The sequence below is a fragment of the Geotrypetes seraphini genome, chromosome 1 (genome assembly GCF_902459505.1).
Source record: "Geotrypetes seraphini chromosome 1, aGeoSer1.1, whole genome shotgun sequence".
NCBI lineage: Eukaryota > Metazoa > Chordata > Amphibia > Gymnophiona > Dermophiidae > Geotrypetes > Geotrypetes seraphini.
The window spans coordinates 69,561,887-69,583,386 of NC_047084.1; the positions used below are offsets into that span (position 1 = coordinate 69,561,887).

A 21,500-nucleotide genomic window follows, 5' to 3' on the forward strand; every position below is an offset into this window, starting at 1 on the left:
CGTACCATGGCCTGGTACAGCAGCATGATAACCTTCTACGATCTGTTCGTAATCTCCTTCTTTATCATTCCTAGCATTCTGTTTGCCCTTTTTGCTGCCGCCGCACATTGTGTGGACGGCTTCATCGACTCCAAGTATTGCCCCGGACATCCTGTATTCGTGCATGAGATTTTTGTTACCGACATGCATCACTTTACACTTATCCACGTTGAACCTCATCTGCCATGTCAATGCCAATTCCTCGAGCTTGATTATGTCACGTTGCAATCTTCGCAATCCCCCTGCGTCTTTACTACTCTGAATAACTTTGTATCATCCGCAAATTTAATCACCTCGCTCGTCGTACCTATGTCCAGATCATTTATAAAGATGTTAAAGAACACAGGTCCAAGCACCGAGCCCTGCGGCACCCCACTGGTGATGCTCTTCCAGTCCGAGTATTGTCCATTTACCCCCACTCTGTTTCCTATGCTCCAGCCAGTTTTTAATCCACGTGAGTATTTCACCCTCAATTCCATGGCTTGCAATTTTCCGAAGTAGTCGTTCATGCGGAACCTTGTCGAACGCCTTCTGAAAATCCAGATATACAATGTCGACTGGATCGCCCTTGTCTATCTGTCTGTTTACTCCCTCAAAGAAGTGCAGCAAGTTCATCAAACACGATCTGCCTTTGCTAAAACCGTGCTGACTTGTCCTCATCAGCCCGTGTCCATCAAGGTGATCAATGATGCTGTCCTTTATTAGTAACTCTACCATCTTTCCCGGTACCGAGGTCAGACTCACTGTAGTTCCCCGGATCTCCCCTCGAACCTTTCTTGAAGATCGATGTAACATTCGCCACCTTCCAGTCTTCTGGAATCTTTCCCGATTTGATCGACAGATTGGCTATTAGTTGAAGCAGTTCAGCTATGGTCCCTTTCAGTTCCTTGATGACCCTCGGATGGATGCCATCCGGTCCCGGGGATTTATCGCTCTTAAGCCTATCAATCTGCCTATATACCTCCTCTAGACTGACCATCAATCCTGTCAGCTTTCCGTCTTCGTTTCCAGCATATAGCCTGATGGATTCCGGTATGCTGTGTACATCTTCTTCGGTAAATACAGATGCAAAAAAATGTGTTCAGTGTGTCAGCAATTGCTTTGTCCTCCTTTAGCGCTCCCTTCATTCCATGGTCATCCAACGGTCCCACCACTTCCTTTGCAGGGTCGTTTCCCCTTAATATATCAAAAGAATGGCTTGAAGTTCTTCGCCTCCTTGGCTATTTTTTCCTCGTAGTCTCTTTTGGCCCCTTTTACCACCTTAAGGGCACCTGCGTTGATGTTGTTTGTGCTTGTTACAGTTTTCATCCATTTTTGACCTTTTCCATTCCTTAAATGAAGTTTTCTTGTCTCTGATAGCTTCCTTCACCTCTACAGTGAGCCATGCCGGTTCTTTGTTCTTTTTCCTCTTGGATCCCTTGTTGATACGTAGTATACAGATTTTGTGCCTCGGTGACCAAAGGAGCCGTGTGTTTAGCTGTCTTAAGATAGCTACGGTGTTCTGTCAGTGTCTTCTTAATCACCCGGGTGGTACAGCCCACATATATCATCTTACAGGGGCACAAAATCACATAGATTACAAAAGTAGAAGTGCATGATGTCACAGAACATAATTTGTATGACCTCCCGGTGATAAGATGAATCCATTCAGCTCCTGTGACAGAAGTCTCACAAAAAGAGCACCGGCCACAAGGGAAATGATTATATTTGGCCAATGAACGACGGGGTGTAAAATCTAAATCAGAAGACACCAAATATTCTCGAACGCAATACATGGATTGTCTTGAAAAGTTGGAGGACATGCCAGTGGGTACGCGTACTCTGAGCCACCCTTGAAGATTGAGTGGAATGAGAAAGGACACAAATAGGATTAGAAGATGATTCCTTAGTCCTTTAAATAAGCAAGAGATCCCTATTGGTATGCCACACTCTCAGATAGGCTTTGTGAATGATAGATTTTGGATAGCCCCGAGATTCAAATTTTCTTGTAAAATCTTAGCCTCCCTTTTAAAGTCGGCATCTGTGGTGCAAATTCTTCTAGCCTGTAGAAATTGACCAATGGGAATAGCAGATTTTAAACGTCTTTTATGACAACTAGCAAGACAAAAAATTATTCCTTGTTGTGGGTTTATGGTGAACTTTAGTGAATATTTTGCCTCTTTCAAAAGTAATTTGAATCTCAGGGCTATCCATAATCTATCATTCATAAAGCCTTTCTGAGGGCGTGGCATGCCAGTGCTCTTTGTTTTGTTATATTATAATTTTGGAAGTTTCTTTAGAGTTTTTTGGTCATATTTTATCTAAACATAGGCTGAGTCAGAGGTACTTACAACTAGAGGCAGTCAACAAAAACTACTTCCCTCTAGAATTATCGAAGCTTGGCATGGTAGCCTCAGTAGTCGGCAGCAATTGTGCAAAGCTTCGATAGTTCTAGAGCAGTGGTCTCAAATTCGTGGCCCGTGGGTCACATGCTGCCCGCCAGGTACTATTTTGATGCCCTCGGTATGTTTACCATAATCACAAAAGTAAAATAAAACAGTTTCTTGATCATATGTCTCTAACTATAAATTACAATATTATTATTAAGACTTAGCCAAAAGGAAAGATTTATAAACTATAAAGAGTTTTACCTCATGCAAAATTGTCATTTCTTCAATAAGACTATTTTCTCTGAGGCCCTCCAAGTACCTACAAATCCCAAATGTGGCCCTGCAAAGGGTTTGAGTTTGAGACCACTGTTCTACAGGGAAGAAGTTTTTGTAGATTGCCTCTAGTTGTAAGCCCCTGAAACATCCTGTCTTTAGGTGAAACGTGGCCATGTTTTATCCTTCAATAAATTATCTACTATTTGCTGCACAGTGTTATAAAAGCCTTTTCCTCGTGGTCTTTACACATATTTAATTTTGCAAACCTTTTTTCTAAGAGGTCCGTTCTATAGAATCAGATGTACACAGGTATGGTTGGACTGTAAAAGTTTGTCCACTTGATGTGGCTTTTTATTTTTTTAAATAAATTGTTTTTATTGCATCATCACTGTTTTGAAAAAGGTAGCTGGCTTAATAGCATTGAACTGGAAAATTTAACATACTTGTTTCTTTTTGGCCAGTCTGCATGCCAGGCTGCCGCTGTTGAGTGCTAGATTTGAAAAAAAAAGCATTATCATGACTGGCCTGATGTTTTAGCAGCTGCACCCTGTACTGCTGCATGAGAGATCCAGGTTAAATTCTTAAGCCTGATTCCTGTACCTCATACCAGTAGGGGCTAGAGCTGTGGTGGCAATAGTATTCCACAGCACCTTGGAGAATAGACCAGCTACTGATCACCTCAGGGTGCCTTTATGTTGTTTTCTAGGGATAGCAGAGGGAGCTGTAGACTTTAGCCTCTCTCTAAGAGATTTCCTTTTTTTTAGACCACACTCAATCTGTTGCAGACATGGGCAAACTACGGCCTGCGGGCCATATCGAGCCCATTTAGTTTTTTTTAATCTGGTCTGCTGAATTTTTTTTTTTTTTTTTTTTGCCGCAAAGTGCCCAAGATAGACCCTGTAGTCTCTGGCTGTAGAGGTCACTAGATCCAGCTGACACAATCTTTGCATGTTTTGGTGCCCAGTTCTATGGTGCGGCTCATTGAGCCGAGGCCAGCGGTCTCTGTGCTGGCGCATCATAGGAACGGAGAGGCGACCAAATATGCAGTAATACCTTTGATAATTCTGATGTCTGCATTTCCATAACCCTTTAATTGGCAGATAGTGAAACGGCTGCTTTACATAACTTGATTTTGAACGAGAGCAACAGTGCCAAGTAACAGGCATTTGGAGATTAAGATGTCCCATTAGAGCCAAAAGGAACATAAGTTGCTTCTGAGTAACAATGCCAAATAAAGGGTTAAAGGAGACAGTGTGATGTGCCCCTTTAATAATGCCTATAGTTCCAAGATAAATATTAATGCTAGCCATGGCCTTTTCCATACCCCACTGTGGTGAGAGGAAGTTCAAGGACTCGGAAGCAAGTCACCTTAAATATTTCCTTTCTTGATCTGGTTTCTTCCTCCATCTTTGGGTTTTGAACTTAGCCAAAATCAAGATCTGCTCGGACTATGGTATCATGAGCCTTCATTTGCAACTACTCTTCTCCCTCCAATTTTGCCTGTTTAGAACTCGCAACTTTGGTTATTCACGAGTTTCTAAATCCTGGCCCACCCCTGCCTCCTGGACCTCTCCACACTGTACCTTGTGGCCTAGTGGTGAAGTGAGGTAGGCGCAATCTTCCTACGCTCCTGCCCCATGCAGAGCTGTCAACAAAAATAGCTCCTGCGAGTTCCCCTATAGTTTTGTGAGACCATGGAAACTCAGGGCAGCCTTTTTTGTTGATGGCTGTACACGGGGCACCAGCGTAGGAAGATTGCTCCTGCCCCACTTTACCACTAGACCATAAAGTAAGGTGTGGAGAGGTCCGGGAAGCAGGAGGGAGGCAGGGGTGGGTCAGAGTCAGCCCTTAAAATTATTCTCAATTTTTCCATATTCACGCTTTGCCCCTAATGAATATAGAGGGAAAAATGTACCCATTTTTTAGCACTTCAAATTTGCTGCTATCTGTAGCCTCCACTGCCCCAAGAAATTGAAGACTGGACTTAAAGTCAAATGCTTATTTCATGGTATTGCACAATTAAAAGGACACCCATATCAGATTTTGTGATGCAAGAACTGTTTAACATTTCTAATAATAATTTAAAAATTAGTGTTAGTCAAGCCCAAAAAAAGAGAGGTAGAGGAGTGGTGTAGTGTTGCAGGATCCATCCCAATAGTTCACACCTTCGCTTCTCATAGCTCTGAGAGGAAGAATGAAATAACATGACAGCAGCTATTTCTCCTCTTGCACTGGAGATTTCACCAACCCTGACGTCACCACCAGGGAGTATAAGGTAGGCCCCAGGAAAGGGGGATGGGGGTTTAGTTAATTTTATGTTTTAAGTTTTTGAGGTTGGGATCAGCTGTGGATCTATTATTTTTTAAGGGGAAGAGTAAATGTATTGAAATTTATTTTAAAAATGTGTATACTGCTTAATTTCTAAGCGGTTTCCAAGCTGTAATTATTCATAAAAATATATTTCAAACATCTTATCTGCAAACAACATACAAGATTTCCTGCAACCTATATACATGAAGTAAAGGCAACTTGAATAGTAGTTTTTCCAGGAATTGAACATGAAACTTATTACAGCCTCTACATATAGGCTTCAACGAACAAGTGAGTTTTTAATAATTTCTTAAACTTAGGGCAGTTTGTGCATAGTCTTAATTAACCAACCAGAAATGATTCTGTACAATGGCAAGTCGTTTAACTCTTCATTGCCCCAGATACAAAATGAAATAATATCTAAATCACTTTGATTGTAACCACAGAAAGGTGGTATATCAAATACTACCCCCTTTTCTTTTCCCTCCTTATAGGGCTGAGTGAAAAAAGCTGTTAACATGGGTTAGTGAAATATTAGGTCGAAAGGAATATTATATGACTAGATGGAATGAATTAAAATTTGGGGGGTTTTAAACTTTGAGTTTTTTGACTGTGCTAGAAAAATGCACCTAAAGCTATTTAAAATAATGTGGCTTCTCTCCTCTCACCTCTTCAGTACCATTACCAGTGACAACGCATCTCCTCTTGTTAGCACTTGTTTCTAATATCTCTTGGATTTTACATCCTGAACTGTTGCTTTGAATGTAATTCTTGTGAAGTTTGTTTTGGCAGTAAGATTTCACTATGGTAGATCCTACTGTATGGACGTTGTGATGACTAACTAGTTAAAAAGGGCAAGCTTCTGTATATTAGAATTCACCAAACCCCTCCTTGGGCCACACCAATATATGCCTATTCATTGTAGCTCTACCAAAAACTGGACTGGTTTGGAGAAGCATTGGATATATAGCTTTCCCCAAGACGAGACCATAGTGAAAAAAAAAAATCCTGCTGTTTCTTTCATTAGGTCCTACAATATTAACAAGATGGCTTTCCAGGCAGTGGATGAGGTGCTCAAGATCGGTAGGTATTGATGACTTACCATTAAATTTATTTTTCCTTTGAGAAACTGTCCTATTTCATGGTGTCCCTGCTTTCTGTTTATAGCTAAAAAGCAAGAGCATTTGAATGTTTCATTGGACAGAAAGTTGATTGAAGAAGGTTAGTGAACATTTTCACTTTCTATATTCAGGTATTTTTAGCACTTGTTTTATCAGATAGGGTATGGTTAATGGCCATTTTTCTCAATGGAGGAGGGTAAATAGTGGAGTTCCGCAGGGATCTGTACTGGAACTGGTGCTATTTAACTACTTTCTAAATGATCTGGCAATTGGAACGACAAGTGAGGTGATTAAATTTGCAGATGACACTAAAACTGTCCAAAATTGTTGAAATACATGCAGATTGTGAAAAATTGCAGGCAGATCTTAGGAAGACTGGGCATCTAGATGGCAGATAAAATTTAATGTGGACAAATGCAAAATGATGCACATTGGGAAGAATAACCCAAATAATAGTTACCAGATGTTAGGGTTTACTTTGGGGGTTAGTGCCCAAGAAAAAGATCTGTTGTAAACAACATGATGAAACTTCCACCCAATTTGCAGCGGCAGCCAATTAAGCAAACAAGATGCTAGGAATTATTAAAAAAGGGATGGTTAACAACACTACGAATGTTATATAATGCCTCTGTATCGCTCCATGGTGAAACTTCACGAGCATTTCATTCAATTCTGGTCGCCTTATCTCAGGAAAGATATAGCAGAAGTAGAAAAGTTTTAGAGAAGGGAGACTAAGGTGGTAAAGGGGATGGATGGAACTCCTCTCATATGAGGAAAGACTAAAAAGGTTAGGGCTCTTCAGCTTGGAAAAGAGACGGCTGAGGGGAGATATGATTGAAGTCTACAAAATCCTGAGCAGAGTAGAACTGGTATAAGTAGATCAAATTTTTTACTCCCATCAAAAAATTACAAAGTCTAGGGGACAAGAAAATATTTTTTAAACCAATAAGAGGAAATATTTTTTTATTTAGAATAGTTAAGCTCTGGAACATGTTGCCAGAGGTTGTGTTAAGAACAGTTAATGTAGCTGGTTTTAAGAAAGGTTCGGACAATTTCCTGGAGGAAAGGTCCTGGATTGGTAGCATGGAATGGTTCTACTATTAGGGGTTTTGCCAGGTACAAGTAACATGGATTGGCTACTGTGAAGATGGGCTAGATGGCCATTTGTTTGACCCAGTAAGGCTATTCTTATGAAAAAGATAATTTGCTACTCACACAACGGCAAACATCAAACATCAAAGTGGGGTGAATACTGGAAATTTGGGCTTCACTAGGAGGTGGCACTATGGATCTAACTTAATTCGGTTTTGAATAAGGATTTTGTTCTAGTCAACAACAGGATGCCTACTCATAAGTTGAAGTTGGATGCAAATAAGACTGAGCTACTTCGCTTAAGTAGTTGTACTAATATTAAACCTATAATAAATTATATTGTGTGCAAGTATTCTAGCACACAGTTCTTCAACCGCCGGTCCGCGGACTGGTGACGGTCCGCAGGAAATTTTTGCCGGTCCGCACAGGGCCGGCAAGATCAACATCTGAAGTCTGCGCTAGAGAGCTGCACGGGGACGATGGGCATCCCGCGGGGACGCCTCCGAGGGTCGCGGGGTTCCTGCGGGGCTGGATGTACTCAGTCGCGCGGCAGTTCTCCCTACCTGCTCTGCTTGCAGCACAGAGTCGATCGGAAGTCTTCTCACGTCAGCGCTAACTTCGGAGGGGAGGGAGAGCTTAAACAAAGCCCTCCCTCCCTCCGACGTCAGCGCTGACGTCAGGAAGATTTCCATTCGGCTCTGTGCTGCAGGCAGGGCAGGAAAGGAGAAGAAGAGTAGCCTCGCGGCTCGAGTGGCGTACCAAGGGAGGGGGGCGGTCCGCCCTAGATGCAGCACAGCCGGCCAGGTCCCCTTACTTTTGTGGCGCTTCCCCGACCGACAACAGGCCCGGTCCGACAAACCTCCCTGCCCTGTAGCCACGAATCTAAATTACCTTCTTACAACAACTGTAAGAAGGTAATTTAGATCCGCGGCTACAGGGCAGGGAGGTTTGTCCGACCGGGCCTGTTCTGTTGTCGGTTGGGTGGGGAAGCGCCACAAAGGTAAGGGGTAGGGAGGGAGAAAGGGAGGAAAGGTGGAGTGGAGAAGAAAAGACGCTTAAGGGAAATGGGTAAAACTGAGGGGGGAGAAGGACGCTGAAAGGACATGGGGAAGATGGGGGGAGAAGGACACTGAAAGCACATGTGGAAGACAGAGGGGGGAGAAGGACATTGACAGGACATGGGGAAGATGGGGGGAGAAGGACGCTGAAAGGAAATGGGGAAGAGAGAGTGGGGAGAAGACGCTGGCAGGGAAGAAGACAGAGATGCCAGACTATGGGGGGAGCGGAGGGAAGAAGATGGGTGCCAGACCAATTTGGAAGGGGGGAGAAAGGGAGAGGCACAGTAACAGAGCAAATGGAAGACACAGAGGGAAGAGAGACAGTGGACAGAAGGAATTGAATGAGAACATGAGGAAAGCAGAAACCAGGCTACAAAGGTAGGAAAAGAATTCTATTTCTTTTTTTTTTTTTCTTCAGGATAAAGTAGTATATTAGTTGTGTTGATAAAAATTTATAAACATTAGAGGCTCTAGTAGAAACCCGTTTACAAAGTATGTATTCTTCCCAATTAATATTTCCAAATTAATATTCTTTTTGCTTATTTGTAAATGGGTTTCTACCAGAGCCTTTAATTCAGTAGCATAATTAAATGAAATAACTATTTCTGAAGTTTATAGGGACGGGCGGGATTCCTCGCGGGGACGGGTGGGACTTTGGTGGGTACGGGTAGGATTTCTGTCCCCGTGCAACTCTCTAGTCTGCGCTGGGCCGGAGAGATCTTGGGGAGCCTCCGACAGTGGCTTTCTCCCCTCTCTGCAGCTCTCCTTTACTTCCCAGCGCAGCGATTCACGAAGGCAGCCTCGGGGCTTTTGCTGAGTCACGGCTGCCTCTGATGATGCAACTTCTCTTTCCTCGGAGGCGTCGCGACCCAACAAAGGACCTGAGGCTGCCTTCCTGAATCGCTGCGCTGGGAAGAAAGAAGAGCTGCTGGGAGGGGAGAAAGCCACTATCAGAAGCTGCTGGGCAAGGGAAAAAAAAGGGCTGCTACTGGAGAGGGAGAAGGAGAAGAAGGGATGCTTTCCAGGGAAAGGAATCTGGGAAGCTGCTGGGCAAGGAAAAAAAGGGACAGCTGCTACTGGAGAGGGAGAAAGAGAGATGCTTCTGGGAGGGGAGGAGGGAAAGGAATCTGGGGAGGAGGGAAAGGAATCTGGGAAGCTGCTGGGCAAGGAAAAAAAGGGACAGCTGCTACTGGAGAGGGAGAAGGAGAGATGCTGCTGGGAGGGGAGGAAGGGAAGAGAGTTACTGCTGGACAGGAGGAGGAGGGAAGGGAGAATGAAAAAAGGAAGGAAACAGCTGGCAGAGAGATTAGAGGAGGGGAAGGGGAGACAGGCATGAGAAAGCAGATAGATTGATGATAGGAAGGGGTCAGCAGAAAAATAAGCAGAGAGGGACAACGATGATAGATCTGGTGTAGGAGAGATAAAAATGAAGAGAGCAATGAAGCTGAAATGAAGAGAGCAATGAAGGTGGAATGAATCATGTAAAAAGGAGAGAAGGGTACAAGCTGGATGGAAAGGGGAGAGGGGCATAGAAAGAAGACAGATACCATATGGAAGGGGGAGAGGACAGACAGTGGATGGAAGGGGCAGATGCTGGATTGAAGAGACAGAGGGCAGACGCTGGAAGGAAGAGAGTGAAAAGAAGATTGAAAGCAGAAACCAGAGACGACAAAAGGTAGAAAAAAATAATTTTATTTCTATTTTGTGATTAGAATATATCAGATTTGAAATATATATCCTGCTAGAGCTGGTGTTAGACATAACTGGGGACTGCAAAACCCAGGAAGTGCTTCTTTAGCTTCCAGCTGGCTTAGGGCACTCTCTGACCAGGGGGCAGTTGCCCTAGTTGCACTCCCCTAAAACTATTCCTGTCATGTGTGACTGCAGTATTCTGTTAGCATGATATTTCTGTGTAGCATTCTGTAATAATTTGGCTTGTTCAGTTTTCTTGATAGTAGAGGGGATATATGTGAAGGGGAGGGGAGACAGGGGTTTTGTTGATCCTTGCTCTGAATTATTTGTATTTATAAAATGACAATTGTACAGAATATTGTTTCTTTTTATACTTTAATAAAATACATTCAATATAAAATCATAACTGAGGCTTGTGTGGATGGGATCAGATGATTTGTGGGGACCGAGCTCGCGGAGATGGGGTGGAAACGGGGTTTTTAAATTTTAGTCCTAGTAGTTCGCCGGTTCATAAAATAATTCTTTTTTTTTCTGCTGGTCTACGGGTGTAAAAAGGTTGAAGAACACTGTTCTAGCAGACATCACATTAAATATTTTAGTTGTATGTTTGGATTCAGCTTTTAACTGTGGAACTTAACTATGGAACCACAAAGTAAGAAGATCTATAAGTTGCACCAGACCAGTCAACTTGGATCTTTGTTTTTATGAAGAACATTGTAGAATTATAGTGCAAGCATTCCATTTTATCTCATCTGGGCTATATCAATATTTAGGGCTATCAATAAAGTTCAAATCAGGATTGCAGTTACTGCAGAATACTATGGCAAATCCTATAGTTAAGAATTTAAGATATGGTAGACCTTCCCCCATTATTACATAAACTACACTGGTTATCAGTTTAGGCAATAATTTTTTTTTATTAACTTTTAAATGGTCTTAGTTAGGTGTCATTGACTCGTGTTTGAGTCCCAGTAACTTGATAAATTACAGATCTAAAAAATCTGTTTTGTGCTAGTCCAGTAAGGAGAAACAAAATGGTCTTACCCCAGCTCATATATTTTCTGTAAACAGTGTGCCTAAATTCTTTCTCACACAAATGTAAAGAGAGCATTAATGAGGGCAGGGTATAGCCATGTCAAAGGCATTTTGACTATTTCTACATAAGCAAAAAGATCCTGAGGCAAAAGTTGAAATTCAGCTTTCAAGTCTGAAAAGGCCTTCTTCATCAAGAACTTGATGCAAGTATGTAATCTTTTTTAGGGCCCATCTTTGAAATCCAACCGACCTCATTTGTCAGTTGCACAAACTCTTGATTACCCAAAATAGATAGAAGAAGAGAGACAGCCGCCTGCAGCTTTAACAAGGAGCATAACTGCCGTCAAATCCATCGCACCAGAGAGTAAATAGGATAAGTTTGCAGCAAAGAATACAAAAGTCGCACAGGCGCATGTAATAATACACTAAAATGCAAGGGAGCGACCAACTGTTTGTATTAGAGTAGCTGAACAATGTGCTATATCTCTAAACCAATCATTGAGGTGCTGCAGTTGGCATGCCATAGAAAATATTTGAATATTTAAGAGACCTAACCCTCCCTTATCTCAAGGGGAAGCTACAGTTGTATATTCTAGCTGAGGTTTTTTGACATGCTAGAGGAATTTATTCAAAATGTGAATAATTTGCCTATGGGTGAACTGTGAAATAGCGAGAGGCAGCATTTGAAATATGTATTACTAATAGAGCAACAGTAGCATGTTATAAAGAGATTCTATTCGTTAAAGACAAACGCTGCTCCATCACTTGCAGCCTACTGGTGACTTTGATCAGACATAACTTAAAACGGTATATCAAATATTAATAAACATAACTTACAGCGATCACTTGGTATCTTCACACCCAGATATGTAATAGCCTCCTCCGCCCACGCTAAGGGAAACTCCTTCTCGTGTCATGGGCAGATGAGGATCCAGCGGCAGAACCATCAACTTATGTCTATTTAGTTGAAATATCTAAAGCTCCCAACATAGCTGCCATTTTGCTGATTTTGATGATCTCATTTATTGTATTTGTGTGTCTACCTGGTCATTTTACTATTATTTGTTTATTTATCGCCTGTCTTTATCCAGAGTGAGTTACATAATAACATACAAAATAAGATATAACATTTATCATACAAATCACATCAAAAACATACTGTAAAACAAATTACACACTTACATATAAAAATCAAACTGCATATGACATACACATCGCATCAATGACGAACAACATTTAAGGCTAAACCCTAAAATACATCAAAATATAAAATTGCGTTAGGTTGTTTACAAAATTGTAAGTTTTATGTTGAACTATACTTGCTGTACACTGCCTTGGGTGAATCTCTTTATAAAGGCTGTTAATAAATCCCAATAAATAAATTAGTTTAGGAAATTTTGTTAGAATAATAAATTTAGGTTAAGTATTTGTTTTTCCTTTATTACTTGTCATTTTATATATTTTGAGCATTTTTGGTTATTTGACATAATTCAAACTGTTTGGGTTTGACTGTAAGCTTTTCTTCTACAGTTGTCTGCTCTGGATATTTTCAGATAAAGAAAGCAATAAGGCACTAATTTAAATTATACAATGACATTTATTTTATTTAGTTATGACTCCTTTTTGTGTTCCTGAACTCAAAAATACCTTTATTTATTCTTCTAGTGACAAAGGCATACAATGACTCTCTGCTCTACAGTCCTGAAGAGCCAAAGATGATGTTCAGTATCCGAGAACCCATTGCAAACCGTGTTTTCTCAAGTAGCCATCAGCGAGGCTTCTCATCAAAGTAGGTGTGGACAAAATGGAGATAATGCTCATTAGGAAAAATGTCATTAATCTTAAATTACTTTTCTTTGCATATTTTGTTGCATAGCAGGCGTTCGAGTTTCCTAACTCAAATTGTGCCCTAAGAATGTTAAATTCTGCCTCCTTAATGACAGCTAAATTTATTCCAGTCAACAAGTTAACCAGACAACGAATAACCAGTCAACCAAGCAAGAATTTTAAATGCAAAGATTTGTCTTGGTACATAACTCGCAAATTTACCCAGATAAGCCTTTTGAATACCTACTTCACATTATGATAAAACAACCACCGTTACTCTTTTGTAGGAACTAGATCTGAGAAACATAATAAACTGATATTGATGACTGAGGTTTCAGGAGCTGTACCTCATTTGACTGTTTATTTCAGAGTGACCCCCCCATATACACACACTGCCTTTTGCTCATACTACAGCCAGTCTACCTCATCTAAGAAAGAGAGCTAACTGATTCCTTTCAGAAAGAAGAAATGCTCCTATGTTTTGTTTTGTTTTTTAAAAGATCGTGGTGGAGTCTAGCTTTCCTAGGATTTGACCTTGTGGTCTGTACACCAGTGTGATGCAGTTTACTTAGCACCTGAGCAGAGGAGAATGATTCTAACTTTACATAAATAATAATCTGGTTGTGCTTTTTTACCACTGAGATTAAAGGGAATGGAGAAGTATCAGTCTTACTGTCAACATCAAGAAATAGACGTAAGGGGGTGATGACCCGCTAAGAATCATGCGATGAGAGTAGTTGAGATTTTTGGTTTCCTGACGGGTATATGCCTTCTTTTAGGAGGTCATGCAAATATGAATTTGACCTTTGAGTGATGCTGTGGATCACATGATCTTTGAGAGCAATTTTCAAAGCCATTTATGTAAGTAAAAATGTTTTTTCAAGGATAGAAACATAGAAAGATGACGGCAGAAAAGGGCCAAGGCCCATCAAGTCTGCCCACTCTATAGACCCTCCCCTTAAGATTAGCCAATGTTTTGCCCTGACCCACATAGGGATCCCACATGGGCGTCCCATTTATTCTTAAAATCTGGCACGCTGCTGGCCTCGATTACCTGTACTGGAAGCTTGTTCCATTGATCAATCACTCGCTCCGTGAAGAAATACTTCCTGGTGTCGCCGTGAAATTTCCCGCCCTTGAATTTGAGCGGGTGCCCCCTTGTGGTTGAGGGGCCTCTGAGAAGGAAAATGTTATCTTCCACTTCTATACGTCCGGTGACGTATTTAAACGTCTCAATCATGTCTCCCCTCTCCCTGCGTTCCTCGAGAGTGTAGAGCTGCAAATTGTTTAGTCTTGCTTCGTACGAGAGACCTTTAAGCCCTGAGACCATTCTGGTGGCCATCCTTTGGACCGACTCGACCCTCTGCACGTCTTTGCGGTAATGTGGTTTCCAGAATTGCACGCAGTATTCCAGATGAGGTCTCACCATGGTCCTGTACAATGGCATTATGACAGCAGGCTTTCTGCTGACGAAACTTCTACGGATGCAACCCAGCATCTGCCTTGCCCTTGAGGAAGCCTTCTCCACCTGATTGGCAGATTTCATGTCTGCACTAATGATTACTCCTAAATCTCGTTCCGCTGAAGTCCTGGTCAAGGTCTCCCCGTTCAAGGTATAAGTTCTGCACGGGTTTCTGCTACCTAGGTGCATGACCTTACACTTCCCAGCATTGAAGCCCAGCTGCCTGGTTGAGGACCAGCATTCCAATGTACGCAGGTCCTGCGCCATACTATCTTGTAAATTGCTCTCGCTTACCATATTACATAGTTTGGCGTCGTCGGCGAATAATGTTACTTTACCTTGAAGCCCTTGAGTCAGATCTCCTATGAATATGTTGAAGAGGAGCGGACCCAAGACCGAGCCCTGCGGCACCCCGCTGGTCACCTCCGATATCTCAGAGAAAGTACCGTTAACCATCACCCTCTGAAGTCTGCCACTCAGCCAATCATTGACCCATGCCGTTAGAGTCTCTCCTAACCCCATCGATTTCATCTTGTTTAACAGTCTGCGGTATGGGACGCTGTCAAAAGCTTTACTGAAGTCTAGGTACATTATGTCCAGTGAATCTCCTTCGTCCAGTCTTTTTGTGTAAACTCATGGAAACACTGATCAAGCAGAATATTGACACAATCCTAGACGAAGAAAAACTACGTGATCCACACCAACACGGGTTCACCCGGGGTAGATCCTGCCAATCTAATCTGATTAGCTTTTTTGACTGGGTTACTAGACAACTGGATGCTGGAGAGTCACTGGACGTAGTGTATTTGGACTTCAGTAAAGCATTTGATAGCGTCCCTCATCGAAGATTACTGAACAAGCTAAAATCGATAGGATTAGGAGACACTCTAACTACATGGGTTGGGGATTGGCTGAGCGGCAGACATCAAAGGGTAGTGGTGAACGGTACCCCATCTGAAGCATCGGACGTGATAAGTGGAGTGCCACAGGGCTCGGTCCTGGGTCCGATTCTATTCAACTTATTCATAAGAGATATGACGCAAGGACTTAGGGGAAAGGTATCGCTGTTCGCAGACGACGCCAAACTTTGCAACATAGTAGGCAGAAGCTTATTACCTGATAATATGACACACGATCTACTGCTGCTGGAACAATGGTCAACTACTTGGCAGCTTGGCTTCAATGCTAAAAAATGCAAGGTAATGCACCTGGGAAAGAGAAACCCGCGTAGAACTTATGTACTAAATGGTGAAACCTTGGTTAGGACCACAGCAGAACGCGATCTAGGAGTGATCATTAGCGAGGACATGAAGGTTGCCAATCAAGTGGAGAAGGCTTCCTCCAGAGCAAGACAAATGATGGGGTGTATCCGCAGAGGTTTCGTCAGCAGGAGACCTGAAGTTATGATGCCGTTGTACAGAGCCATGGTGAGGCCTCACTTGGAGTACTGCGTTCAGTTTTGGAGACCTCACTACCGAAAGGACGTGCTGAGAGTCGAGTTAGTGCAGCGAACAGCCACCAGGATGGTCTTGGGGCTCAAGGATCTCACGTATGAAGAAAGACTAGAGAAATTGCGGATGTACTCACTTGAGGAAAGAAGGGAACGAGGAGATATGATTGAAACGTATAAATATATCACGGGGCATATCGAGTCAGAAGATGATATCTTCCGGCTCATGGGACCCTCTACCACCAGAGGGCATCCGCTAAAAATCAAGGGAGGGAAGTTTCATGGCGACTTCAGGAAGTATTTCTTCACCGAGAGAGTTGTGGATCATTGGAACAGACTCCCACTCCAGGTGATAAAAGCCAGCAGCGTGACGGATTTTAAGAGAAAATGGGATACTCACGTGGGATCTTTAAGGGAGTAAACTCAGGGGGGGAGGATACTTGGAATGGGCAGACTTGGTGGGCTATAGCCCTTTTCTGCCGCTTTTTTTTCTATGTTTCTATGTTTTGTTACCCAGTCAAAGAAGCTGATGAGGTTTGATTGGCAGGACCTACCCTTGGTGAATCCATGTTGATTGGGGTCCTGTAGATTCCCTTCGTCCAAGACCGTGTCCAATTGGCGTTTGATCAGTGTTTCCATGAGTTTGCATACTATCGATGTCAGACTCGCCGGTCTGTAATTTGCAGCCTCTGTCCTGCAACCCTTTTTGTGCAGAGGAACAACGTTAGCTGTTTTCCAGTCCAAGGGGACTGTCCCTGTACTCAGTGAGAGATTGAAGAGCACGGCTAACGGTTCTGCCAGGACATCACCTATATCCCTGAGCACTCTGGGGTGCAGATTGTCCGGTCCCATGGCTTTGTCCACCTTGAGTTTTGTTAGCTCAAAGTAAACCTCGCTGGGTGTGAATTTAAAATTCCGAAGCGGGTCTTTTGTGTTTGACTGTGGCTTCAATTGAGGGCCGGACCCTGGCGCCTCGCAGGTGAATACCGAGCAGAAGTATTCATTCAGTAGTTCGGCCTTTTCGGGATCCGATTCTGCGTAATTCCTGTCCGTTTTTCTCAGGCGTACTATCCCGTCTGTGTTTTTTATCCTGTCACTGATATACCGGAAGAAGGATTTGTCCCCTTTCTTAATGTTGTTTGCTAGAGTTTCTTCCACTCGAAGTTTGGCCTCTCTGACTGCCGTTTTGACCTCTGTGGACTTGATCCTGTGTAGCAGTTGATCTTCGCTTTTCCCCGTGCGTTTGAAGGAAGCAAATGCGTTTTTCTTCTCCTTAACGAGACGTGAGATCTCTGCGGTGAACCACTGGGGTTTGTCTTTTCTTCGCCGTTTATGTGATGATTTTATGTAACGGCCGGTTGCCTCGTGTATGACAGATTTCAGGGATGACCACATATCCTCCACATTCCCTGTCTCAGTTTGGTCCTGGAGCGCCTGATGGACGAAAACTCCCATGCGTGCAAAGTCTGTTCCTCGGAAGTTGAGTACCTTTGTTTTAGTGTTTGATCTATGGAAACCTTTCCTCAGGTGGAACCATACCATGTTATGATTGCTGGAGGCTAGCTTATCTCCCACGAAGACTTCTGAGACGCTTTCCCCATTGGTGAGTACTAGGTCAAGGATCGTTTGGGCCCTAGTGGGCTCCATTACCATTTGATTGAGGCGTGCTCCCCTTATGGAGGCTAATAGCCTCTTGCTGCCGCTGGTTGTTGCTGAAGGTGTGCTCCAGTCTACATCCGGCATATTGAAGTCTCCCATTAGTACAACATCCCCCCGTAGAGCGATATTTTCTACGTCTTCGATTAGTTCCGTGTCCTTGTCTTCCGGTTGTCTTGGAGGTCTATATACTACACCAAGATACAGGCATTTTTCTCTCCCTCTGGCCAGGTTCACCCAGAGGGATTCCCCGGTGTACTTAACATCTGTGATTCTGGTGGTTTTGATGCCTTCTTTAATGTATAGCGCTACCCCTCCGCCTAACCTGCCCTCTCTGTCTCGACGAAGTAAACTGTAACCCGGTATAGCCATATCCCACCCATGAGAGTCCGTGAACCAGGTCTCGGATATCGCCACCACATCTCGGTCTCCAATTGCAGAATTTTATTGCCTAAACTGTGTGCATTGACATACATGGCCCTCCATCCCTTGTGCTTGCTAGGGCTGTCATGCGTATTATGGGTGCTTACCTTGGGCTCAGAAGAGCGGTTGTGTCTCGCCTCCACAGGATGATTCCTTACTGCTCTGGAATGTGAGTGGATACCCTCCCCCAACTTACCTAGTTTAAAGCCCTGCGAAGTAGGCAGGCTAGACGGTGGCCAAGTACCTTTTTACCTCTTCTGGTCAGGTGAAGTCCGTCCGGTCCCTGCAGTCCCTGGAGTGCCTTTCCATGGTCCAGGAATCCAAAGTTCATCTCTATGCACCAGTTGCGAAGCCACTTGTTGGTATGTTGGATGCGTTCTTCCCTGGCTCTTCCTCTGTCTCTAACTGGGAGGATGGATGAGAAGACCACCTGTGCACCTGTTTGCTTCAGCTTCCTACCCAGGGCTCTGAAGTCATCGGGTATGTACTCTGAGGTGTTCCTTGCAGTGTCGTTCGTACCTACATGGATAAGAAGCATAGGGAAATGGTCATTAGGTTTTAGTAGTTTATCGAGACAGGTGGTGACATCACGAATCCTGGCTCCAGGGAGACAGCAGACCTCCCTTGACTGCAAATCTGGTCTGCAAATTGGACCCTCGGTTCCTCGCAGCATGGAGTCCCCAATGACTACCACTCTGCGCTCCTTCCGGGGGGGCTGATCAGCGTGCTTTGGAGTCCAAGTTGTGCGCTGGGTGTCTTCCCGAGCCTCTTCCGCTACCTCCTCGGTAGTAATGTCCTGCAAGACGTGGTATCTGTTTTTCAGGCTGAGTTGTGGTGAAGAAGTAGAGCTACCCTGTTTGGGACAAAAAGAAGAAAAAGGAAGTGAGAAAAGGGGGGGGGGGGGTTTCTGCGTTTTCCCGTGGAGGAGGTTACCAGCTGCCAGGGACCGGTATCCCCTATCATTTCTTGCACCCCGATCGTGGAATTTAAAACTGGAGACTTGGGTGTCTCGAGGATGTATCTGTCATGGGTCAGCGCTGCCAAGTGGGAAATCTCCTTGATGGCTCCGTCGATGAAGGCCTCGTCCTCCCTGATGCTCCTTAAGCGCTGCACCTCCTCCCTGAGGCTCCATAGTTCCTGTAGGATGTCCTTGTTCAGCTGCTCCATCTCCTCTGTCTGAGTAGAAACTGTAGCGTGGTTTGGGGGGGCGGTCTCGGTCTGCACAGCAACCTCTGCCCTCCGTCCAGTGCCACCCTCCTCCTTCTGCACCATCCCCTGGATCCCGCCAGACGTTGGCGTGATGAACTGGATGGTAGTCTTGGTACTCCGCGTCCTCCCTGCCATATCCAAAGATAGAGAGATTAGGTATAAAATAGAAAAGTAATGAGAATAGAGTTGGAGAGAGAATAGAGAGTGTCAGGAGAAGACTATCTGCCTGGATGAGAGTGTGTAAGAAAAGCGTATGTGGAGAGAGTGAGTGTGTATAAGAGTTTAGAGTGTGGAGGAAATGTGTATGCAGAGAGAATGCCTAGAGGAGTGTGCTTTTTTTTTTTTTTTTTTAAAGAGTTTAGACTAGAGTATAGATTCGGCCTATTAGAGGCCCTTCGCAAAGGCGTTCTCGCTAAGGCGAGCGCCTTTGCCGCGCGCCGTTGGCTCGCCTCCTTATAAGGAGGGGGCCCGAGCGCCTACTGCTGACGCGGTGGGGGTGGGCGGAGCTACTCTCGCCTACCCCGATGCGATGAAAGGTTTGCCGCTCGCCTTCGCTGGTTCCCCGAGTCTCAGCACGCTGCTGCTGAGCCTCCCAGCGCCTCCTCTCTGTCCTTGCTGCCTGTAAGCAAGTCCTCACAGTTGGGTGACGTCATCCAATAGAATCTGCACAGATAAGCCTCTCCAACTTAGTAAAAACTTTTGAAATCTTTGAGAAGTGTCATCACATATCTCATGTTGTTATACAGGACCTCTTCATGCATTATTTTTCTACAGAGCAATTAAAAATTCTCATTCTCCTTTCTCTGAGAACTTTAATTGTTGTTCTCAAATGTGTGCTTGTCAGACATTGATCTTTTTATCTAGCCTGGATTTTTGATTGCCTTAAAAAATTTAATTAATTTGTTCACATTCACCTCCTGTTACAGCGGCTTTATTTTTCAGTGATGTGCTGTAAAAAAAAAAGCAAGCTCTCAGCAGCTTTAAGAACTGAGGGCAGTTTGGCAAAGCAGTATCCAGTATGGATGCTCACATTTGGTGCTTGCAGTGCCTTGGGCCTAATTTTGAACCTTCTCAGAGCCATAATTGATGTTAAGCATTGATGTAGACGCCATCAAGGATGTAAATCAACTGATTCTTCAACATTGGAGGCAACCAACGTGGAGTGTTGTCCACAGGGATTGACATTAAGCCTCTTCAAAGCATAGTGACAAGAATACTGAGTTACTGGAAGCACTTCAAGACAAAAGGTCCACTCCTGTGATCTACCCATGTTAATTGGAACCTCCACATTTTTCTAAACCTGCTAAAGAAAAGATCCCTTTGAGCCACTGGATCCTTCATCTCATGCACTACACAGTGCTACAAACTATCCTTCCCATCTCAACAAGTACAGCAAAAGAAGATATTTGAAACTACCTTCAAATACCAAGGACCTCTCATTTGGAACAAACTGCCCAAACTGCCTAAGACAACCCATCAATTACATAATTCCGGAAGAAACTAAAGACATACCTATTTTCATTATACAAACAGTCTCTGGGTTAAGGATGAGTTACATTTTTTTAACTGTTGTTGCAACTCAGAACTTGTAGATTTTAAGATTCTTGCTTATTGCTTACATCTGCTCCCATCTGATGAAAGGGCCAACTGCCCCTACCAGTGTTCCCTCTGAGGTACAGCATTCACAACCACATACTTCTTAATGTGGCCATGCATCATTCCTGAATCTGCTGCAGAAAAAGTGTAGGAGTCTATGCCACTGGAAATACTGCTTGGTGAAATAAAATGAATCCACAAATGCGTTCTTAAGTTTGAGTCATACTTAAGTTGGGTGTCTGTCACTCGGGGACTGTCTGTAGCCATTTTCTTACCCTTCACCCCTCCTTCCTAAACCAATGCTATTGCAAACAATGTAACTTAAGAACTTGTTCTAAATCTTATTGTAGACCACATAGATTCTTTGCAGAAAATTACAGTATATAAGAGACTGTATTGGATTGGATTCAGGTATCCTGAATTACTTTACCTAGATGGTCACTTCAGCACACAGTGAGCTACAAGCCCTAGTGATGATCCACCAACACTGAGTTTTTCAGTGACAAGAGTGGTTTTGTGCACTCATCCTGTGTGCTTTTTTAAAGTGCTCTTGGATTTGGACATTAACAAATCAGTCTTGCTTCCAACATTTTCCTTAGACCAAAAGTTCACAGTGGCAAACATATCTTTTACATACTTTGGATTGCAAATGAATCTTGCTCTTCTGTTCCACTCAGTTTTGTTTATTTTTGCCCCATAAATCTGAGACTTCCAAGCATACATTTTCCATTTGGCTAAGAGGCTCTCCTTTGCTTATGCCCACAGATGTTTGGTCTTAAAGGATCTTGTCAAGGCCTACACAAGAACATGAGAGTTGCCATCCTTTGACAAACCGAAGGTCCATCAAGCCTAGTATCCTGTTTCCAACAGTGGCTAACCCAAATC

The 21,500-nt window shown here is 43.5% G+C and overlaps 1 protein-coding gene across 4 annotated transcripts in view; it reads left to right on the forward strand.

Moving 5' to 3' along the window:
* Nucleotides 1-21,500, forward strand: part of NADK2 (NAD kinase 2, mitochondrial) — a 94,500-nt gene that overhangs the window by 63,866 nt on the left and 9,134 nt on the right. For 2 of the 4 annotated variants that reach the window (XM_033932808.1, XM_033932809.1), the window contains exons 9-11: nt 6,022-6,077; nt 6,162-6,215; nt 12,658-12,785. In XM_033932808.1, coding sequence (XP_033788699.1) covers nt 6,022-6,077; nt 6,162-6,215; nt 12,658-12,785 — 238 coding nt within the window. The remainder of the gene's footprint in view (nt 1-6,021; nt 6,078-6,161; nt 6,216-12,657; nt 12,786-21,500) is intronic. The other 2 variants (XM_033932799.1, XM_033932803.1) reach the window with 1 other exon arrangement.